The 8527-nt window shown below is 41.2% G+C and overlaps 1 protein-coding gene across 2 annotated transcripts in view; it reads right to left on the bottom strand.

Moving 5' to 3' along the window:
* Positions 1 to 8527, bottom strand: part of BICD1 (bicaudal D homolog 1 (Drosophila)) — a 334482-nt gene that overhangs the window by 7096 nt on the left and 318859 nt on the right. For both annotated transcript variants that reach the window (XM_011979544.1, XM_011979543.1), the window contains one exon: positions 3711 to 3786. In XM_011979544.1, coding sequence (XP_011834934.1) covers positions 3739 to 3786 — 48 coding nt within the window. In that variant the 3' untranslated portion in view covers positions 3711 to 3738. The remainder of the gene's footprint in view (positions 1 to 3710; positions 3787 to 8527) is intronic.

Raw genomic sequence — 8527 nt, forward strand, 5'->3', positions numbered from 1 at the left:
AAAAAAAAAAAAAAAAAAAAAGAACTGAAACCTTGTCTGGTTTATACTAAGAATTCGAATGTTGGCTATGGGTTACCTTTTCTGCCAAGAAGGAGTAAAAAGGGCAATGAAAGTATTAACATTGACCCATTTAGCAGTGGGTATGGGTGGGAAGAGAGTCAGTCATCATCCCAGCAACTTTGAAAAGGAGCCTTTTCAGATCTATATGCATTTAATCATTTCTTTATGCAGACCACGATGGGGAACAGTAGAATTGGGCTCTAGATCAGGCTGTATTCATGCGGGTAGAAACTGGAAACATTTGAGAAGCTGGAAATATTTGCAATTCATTAAATTGCTTTTCTTTGAAGTAAATCATCCCTGTGGCAGTAGTAAGCAACCTAAATTCATTAATCTCAGAGCAGATGGAACTAGACTACATAATTGTTTAGTCAAACTGGTTCTCAAAAAACAAGCAAGGTGGAAAAAAAAAAGTTAAAAAAATCTCCTGCCAGCCTTTCCATTTCCTACTTAATGGAAACACTTAAAGCAGTAGTCTTCTGAGGCAGGAGGATTGCTTGAGCCCAGGGATCAAGTCCAGTTTGGGCAACCTAGCCAGACCCAATCTGAAACAAACAAGCAAACGAAACAGTAGCCTGCTCCATGCTTTCTTCGAGCAAATTAGAGAGGTTAAGAGATTGCAGATCTTTGTCTTGAGGAATGGGAAGATACTAAAACAGTATTGATAACAGTTCCCGAGCAGGCACTCCAAGCCAGGAGTGTGCCTCACTGAATTCCCCCAATAACTACTGTCACCTGAACTTTACAAGTGAAGAAATGGAATCTTAGCCAGCAAAAGAAATTTTCCAAAATTAAACAACTAGTGGGTATTAGAGGTGGGATTTCAACCCAAGCAACCTGATTCCAGAGCTCATTCACTCATTCGGGTATAATCAATATTCAGTGAACAGCTGTCATGTGCCCAGCACTGACCCAGGCCCTGGGTAAGGGCTGGGGGTGCTTGGTAGAGAATGGACTGTAGGTGAAGAGCCTATGTTCTTAACTGCTACACATGTAGAATCCCACTGAGACGAGTTTGAATATTTACATTCAGTTACTTACATAACTGAGATAAATCTATAATTATACTATCATTATTTCTTTTTTTTTTCCCTTTTTTGGGACACAGTCTCGCTCTGTCACCAGGCTGGAGTGCAGTGGCACCATTTCAGCTCACTGCAACCTCCGCCTCCCGGGTTCAAGTGATTATTCTGCCTCAGCCTCCTGAATAGCTGCGACTATAGGCACATGCCACCATGCCCCGCTGAGTAGAGACAGGGTTTCACCATGTTAGCCAGGATGGTCTCGATCTCTTGACCTCGTGATCCGCCCACCTCGGGCTCCGAAAGTGCTGGGATTACAGGCGTGAGCCACCGCACCCGGCCGCGAAGAATCTTTCTTAAAGCCCTGTTGCTGAAGGTGGTGGGAACAATCGACTAAAAGACACCAATTGGAAACTGCTGGCTAGTAACCTATTTTATAATGTATTTTTCTTTTTATTTATTTATTTGTTTTTTGAGACAAGGTTTTGCTCTGTTACCGAGGCTGGAGCGCAGTGGTGCAATCACAGCTCGCTGCAGCCTTGACCTCACCAGCTCAAGCGATCCTCCCACCTCAGCTTCCTAAATAGCTGGGACTACAGGCATGTGCCATGACACCTGGCTGATTTTTAAAAAAATGTTTGTAGAGGTTGGGGGGGCGGTCTCCCTGTGTTGCCCAGACTGGTCTCGAAGTTCTGGGTTCAAGCCCTCCTCCCACCTCAGCCTCCCAAAGTGCTGGGATTACAGGCGTTAGCCACGACACTTGGCCAGTAATGTACCTTTCTGTGCTAACTCAATGTTCCACTGATAAAACTGGCTGCACAATCGGCTCTAAGACCATGTGACACTTGGGCTTCAGCTGCCACTGTGCTTCCACACTTGTGGCACCCCAGCTCCCCTGGCTCTGACCCCGACCACGTGTAGCCTGCTACTGACATCTACTCCTCAGACACACATGGAAAGTGTTTGGGCCTGCCCCTGCTCAAAAGAAGCCTTCCCCTGGTAGAAGGGCAACAGCTGTGATAAGGAGACAACACTGAGCAGACGATGAAAACCACAACCAGACTACTAAAGTCTGGCACCATCAGAGGCCAGGTGGCTGAAGATTCCAGGATGGAGGCGAGGTCCTGATGGAATGCTGAGATGCTATGTGGAGGTTCACCAGGATGGAGGGCAATTCATGACTGATTCGGAAAGCTTTCCTTTGGAATCGGAATTGTCAGCAAACTCTCCAGTTAGTGTTCAGGGACTGTGCAAACCTGTTTTTACAATTTTTCAAGTAATCTCACATAAAGTTCACTGTCACAGCAAATATTTTCTTTTGAATGCTGACTACAATGTTTTCCTCTACCTTTCAAATTTAGTTTTTACCAAGGCTACTGCGTGGACAGAGAACAGAAACACAGAAACACTTTTACACAGCTGTTTTGTCTGTCTGTCTATCTATCTATCGACAGGGTCTTGCTCTGTCACCCAGACTGGAGTGCAGTGATGTGATTTTACTCACTGTAACTGCAAATCCATGAACTCAAGCAATCCTCCTGCCTCAGCCTCCCAAAAGTGCTGAGATTACAGGCGTGAGGCACTGCACCCAGCCTTTGTATCTAATCCTTTCTATTCTTCCTATCTTCCTGTTTGTTGGCCTGAGATACATATCTTTTTAATTTTTTAATTTTTTTTTTTTTAGATGGACTCTCTGTCATCTAGGCTGGAGTGCAGTGGCACCATCTTAGCTCACTGCAACCTCCACCTCCTGGGTTCAAGTGATTCTCTTGTCTCAGCCTCCCGAGTAGCTGGGATTGCAGGCATGTGCCACCACGTCTGGCTAATTTTTGTATTTTTAGTAGAGATGGGGTTTCACCATGTTGCCCAGGCTGGTCTCAGACTCCTGACCTCAGGTAATCCCTCTGCCTTAGCCTCCTGAAGTGCTGGGATTACAGGTGTGAGTCATCACGCCTGGCCTATTTAAACATTTTAAGTTTTATTTTACTGTGGTTTTTGTTTTGTTTTGTTTTTTAGCGACAGGATCTTACTCACCAGGCAGGTGTGCAGTGGTGTGATCATAGCTCGCTGCAGCCTTGAACTCCCAGGCTCAAGCGATTGATCCTCCTACCTCAGCCTCCTGAGTAGCGGGGATTTTATTTTTTTAAATTGACAAATAATAATTGCACATATTCATGGAGTATATAGTGATGTTTTAATACGTATAATGTATAGGAATCAAAGCAAGTCAATTAGTATATTGGCGTCCCTTGGATTTCATAGGAAAATAAATATATTTTAAAGACAAAAGAAAATGAAAAGTAGGACAAACATCATAACAATTCCAGCTTTTATTTTTTGGAAAGGAATGAAACAGTGGACTAATCCAAGTATTTACACAGACAAAGGGGCTGAACGCAGCCTGTAGACTACCAGCTGGCAGCCAGCAAAATAAACCCCAGCTCTCTTGTATTCCCATTGGGAACACAGGGACTGCAGGTGTCCAATGTGTGTCTATGTAACCCACACTTGAAATAAAATATAGCAAAACATAAGGATGCCTAGGCAGTTCAGGTGTTGGAAAGTGGAGCTGGGGTCTATGGATCTGACATGCAGCTGGGTGGGAAAGGAAAGGACATCTGAATTTACCTGACAGTCGGGCAGTCTTGCCTCCCGGCTAGTTGTGAGCACTGTGGCGGTACGGAGGCAGCAGGCTGCTGACAATCTACAAGAAACTGATAAATTAGACATGTATACAAAGAGATGACAGAGCAAGGTGTTAGTAACAGTGACTAAAGCAGCTGCCTGAGAGATTTAGTGAGGAATGTGCATTCACACAGAAACATCCTGATTCAGCTTTTTTTTTTTTTTCCTTGAATGATGCCAATAGAAAAGACAGGTTTTTTTTTTTTTTCTTAAATACAGTACTAAAAAATTAGTGACACAGCATTAGTAGCGAGATTTCTCAAGTACATTAGGACATATGTGGTCATTTATCTTTGGTATTTTGTTATATCTAAAAATAAAGGGTCTATTAATATAACGAAAGATCTTCCAGTTCTAAACTTGAATGTGGTGGTGGTTAATTGCTTAGCACTTAGATCTGTTACTCCAAAATGGAACGTATTCAGATAACTGACTTTACTGTCAGGACACATGGACATATTGTCAGTCCCATAGGTAACTTGAGAAAAGTGTGCAATATAATCTTTTCTATAATTAGTAGAAACTTAATTGAACAAGGAAATCATCTTTACAGTTTTCTGAAAATTGATTTTATATATTGAAAGTAGAATTGTTGGCAGAAATCTTAGAATGTCTATTACATAGTAAATTGTTAGTGACTTGGACTAGAGCACTAACCTGAATAAGAACTCCACTTTATTTTGTTTTTATCATTTTAAAGTCACACAATATAACACACTAGGTTAACAAAGTGCTAGCTAGTAAAAATCAAGCTTTAGCTGGGTTAATCATCTACTCCAAGAAAGCAGTGCCTGGTGTTCTAGAAAAAATCAAAGAGCAGTCTGTTTACTGGTACTAGGTGACTGTATTAGAATCATGCAAGAAGCTGGTTAGAAATGCATATACATCATATTTCTTTTGCAAACAAGATTAGAATTAAACTTAAAAATTCTTCTTAAATAATTGAAGCATTTCCTCTTGCCCACTGCTTAGACTATGTATTTGCTTAGCAAATCCCTTTCCTTATATGTGTGTGTTTGTTTATTTGAGACAGAGTTTTGCTCTTGTTGCCCAGGCTGGAGTGCAATGGCTTAATCTTAGCTCACTGCAACCTCCGCCTCCTGGGTTCAGGCGATTCTCCTGCCTCAGCCTCCACAGGAGCAGGGATTACAGGCATGTGCCACCACGCCTGGCTAATTTTATATTTTTAGTAGAGATGGGGTTTCACCATATTGGTCAGGCTGCTCTCGAACTCCTGACCTCAGGTAATCCACCTGCCTCGGCCTCCCAAAGTGCCGGGATTACAGGCGTGAGCCCCTGCGCCCAGCCTCCTTATATGTTATGTAAATAATATTTAATCCACATTATCACAAATTCTGGATTTACAGCCTTAACGAGGCTCTACTGATTTTTACATTTAAAGTCTTCTATTTAAATATCACCTGTTTTAAAGCTAATATATTCTATTATAAAAAAGCCTGCCTATATAGTTATATAATTCCAGAATTTAAAATTCAAAAAAACTGCTGATGCTTTTCCAGAAATCCACTAAAACTGTTTGTGATGCAAAGCAGAATACAATATAAGGCAGGCTTGATTTTTGTTCACTCAAGAAGACATTACTGAAGGGACCCTTTTATATGGTGGGCTTTGTTGCCATTTACTAATTAGCACATCTTAACAGGAACAAGGAGATCTGATTTTTGTTTAGTAACTGGTGTTCAGATGATCATATGCAGTAAAAGTCTTTCAAATGTAACAAATCTGTTTTCTCAGATTGAGGAAATTCCTTTTTTAACTCCATTATCCCATTTTGCAGCATTGATTAGCTCCAGATTCCCTTTTGTAGAAACTCAGAGTCTTAAGGAATGCATTCTTTTGTCTTTTTAAAAATCTTTGCTCCTTTTGTCTTTTCCAACAGCTTTCCTGCCTATCTGAGTGGTAATTTAGGAATGTCTTAGACTAATTTGACAACTATTTTGATAAGGCCTCCAGACAGGCAGTTTTTAAGTTAACCAGGTGTGCGCTGCCCTCTGATGGTGTATTTGGGTAAATGCAAGGGATGTAAAAACCACTCTGTGGATTCCTTATGTCTTACATTGCTAGGGAAGTATAATGAAACTCTTCCAAAGCAGAGTAGTGGCCTCTGTGGAATAGCGATCCTTAGAATTAGAGTAACTAGAGTATTCAAATGGCTTACATCTTTTACAAATATCTCATATTTGACTATTTTTGCCAATACAGTCACAGATTATTCATTCAAAATATAATTTATGATAAAATTCAGAAAGCAGGTGATCAGAACCACAGTGTACTCCCTTAATGAAATGCTAGAGAGGTGGTAGACATTCTTCATATTTGTAGTGAATATTACTTTTTCCTTCGTTAGATAACATCATCTCTGGCTAATATTTATTTTTTTATTTTATTTTAGTTTTGAGACAAGAGTTTCGCTCTTGTTGCCCAGGCTGGAGTGCAATAGTGCAATCTCGGCTCACTGCAATCTCCACCTCCTGGGTTCATGCAATTCTCCTGCCTCAGCCTCCCGAGTAGCTGGGATTACAAGCATGCACCACCACGCCCAGCTAATTTTTCGTGTTTTTAGTAGAGATGGGGTCTCACCACGTTAGCCAGGCTGGTCTCTAACTCCTGACCTCAGGTGATCCACCCGCCTTGGCCTCCCAGAGTGCTGGGATTACAGGTGTGAGCCACTGCACTCGGCCTATTTATTTAGTTTTTGAGACAGGATGTCATGCTGTTGCCTAGGTGGCTATCATAGCTCACTTCAGCATCCAATGCCTGGGCTCAAGTGATCCTCCTGCCTCAGCCTCTTGAGTGGCTGGGACTACAGGCACACACCACCACACCCTGTTAATTTTTAAAATTTTTGTAGAGATAGGGTCACGCTATTTTACCTAGGCTGATCTTGAACTCCTGGCCTCAAGCAGTCTTCCTGCCTCGGCCTCCCAAAATGTGGGGATTGCAGGTGTGAGCTACTGCTCCTAGCCAAGCTAATTATTATGATTTTGCATTTATTATTTATAAGCACTTAGCTACATGTTATCCTTAAAGAATAAAAAACAAATTTCATAGATAAAATGGTGATAGATTTAAAAAATTAAACTGAAATGTAGCTACATTGCTCTGACTCAATTGTCTTCTAAATCCCTGTTCTCAGGTCTACAGCCCTCCATTGTGTCAATTGTAGCCTGACTGAGTCACGGATGTGTCTTAGTATGTACTTTGTAAAATGAAAGAGGTAGGTTGGGAGGCTGAGGAAGTCCCTTGTAGCTCTGAGATGCTGCTGGCTCTGAGTGATCTCCCCTGCTCCATCTAGGATCTATTCTGCTAGGCTCATTCTTGAAGGAACTAGGCCACTCTTGAAGGAACTTGTTGCTTTGGGAGGCATAAAAGATGACAGCTATGTGCATTAAGGAGCAGGCACTGTAGAACCCACAAAGCCATTGCTGTTTGGCCACCAGGGTTTGTCTAAACCATTCAACAGTCAAGTTACTAAACTTCTATTTTGTGTCAGAAACTGTGTTAGGCAGCAGGGGGATAAAGGTGAACAGAGAAAATGTGGTCTCTGCTTCATGGAGGAAGATAAGCATATTTAATAAGCAACTACAATGAAGTGTCATGATGGTGATGGTGATGATGATGGTGATGGTGATGATGACAGCATCTAGTACTTATTTATTGCTTACGATGTGTCAGGCACTGTATAGGCACTTAATATACATTCTCTTCTATAACCCTGTTTTATTAATCTCACTTTACGTATAAGGAAAGGGGAACTTAGGTTAAGTAACTTGACAAACTCCACTAGGAGGTAGAGGTACAATTTGAATCCAGGACTGTATGGTCCAAGGGCCGAGTTGAACTTGCAGAGTTATCACTGTATTGCCTCCTATGATAGGGAAAGTGTAGGGTGTTACAGGACCTCATAGCGGAAGTTAATTAAATTAAATTACACTGAATCTAACTAACCATACACAACTAAATCTAATTAACATAACTAAATCTAAGAGATAAGGGAGTACTTCCTGGAGGTTGTGATATCTAGGCTGACATCTAACAAAATGAGTTACTCAAGTAACTTCTTTGTAACTACAAACTTTCTATAGTCTTTAGTAACAGTAATAAGACATTTTTTCATAAAATTAAAGTGTTTATTTGAAATGATCAGAATGGAATTAGAAAATGCTGTACATTTATATAAGGCCACAGGCTTGAGAAATGTCATAGCATACTCAAGAGATTATGTATTTTTTTAGAGACAAGCTCTTGCTGTGTCGCCCAGGCTGTAGTGCAATGAGTTCAAGCAATCCTCCTGCCTCAATCTCGTGAGTAGATGGGACTACAAGTGTGTACCACCGTGCCCAGCTCAAGAGATTACTAATGCCTCAAGGGCAGGGATGAATATGGAATACTATAGCTCAAAGCATCTATAGGTCTGTCTTGATATGCACAAGAAAAGTACCCTTGTATGACATTCCTCCATAAACAAGGGCCTCATGTAGAAGGAAGATAGAAAAGAAAGGGAGAAACAAGAGAGGAAACTATTTTCTGAATCAACATGATATAATCTTTCCTATAGACTTTACAGTTGTTATCTGTTTTAAGACAGGGTCTTGCTATGTTGCCCAGCCTGGTCTTGAACTCCTGGGTTCATGTGATGCTCTCACTTCAGCCTCTAAAACAGCTGGGTCGACAGGCTCGCACTATTCCTACATTGAGGAAAATAAGTGTTTTTGATAATATGGGAGTATATCATAGTC

The sequence above is a fragment of the Mandrillus leucophaeus genome, unplaced genomic scaffold, assembly GCF_000951045.1.
Source record: "Mandrillus leucophaeus isolate KB7577 unplaced genomic scaffold, Mleu.le_1.0 Scaffold203, whole genome shotgun sequence".
Lineage (NCBI taxonomy): Eukaryota > Metazoa > Chordata > Mammalia > Primates > Cercopithecidae > Mandrillus > Mandrillus leucophaeus.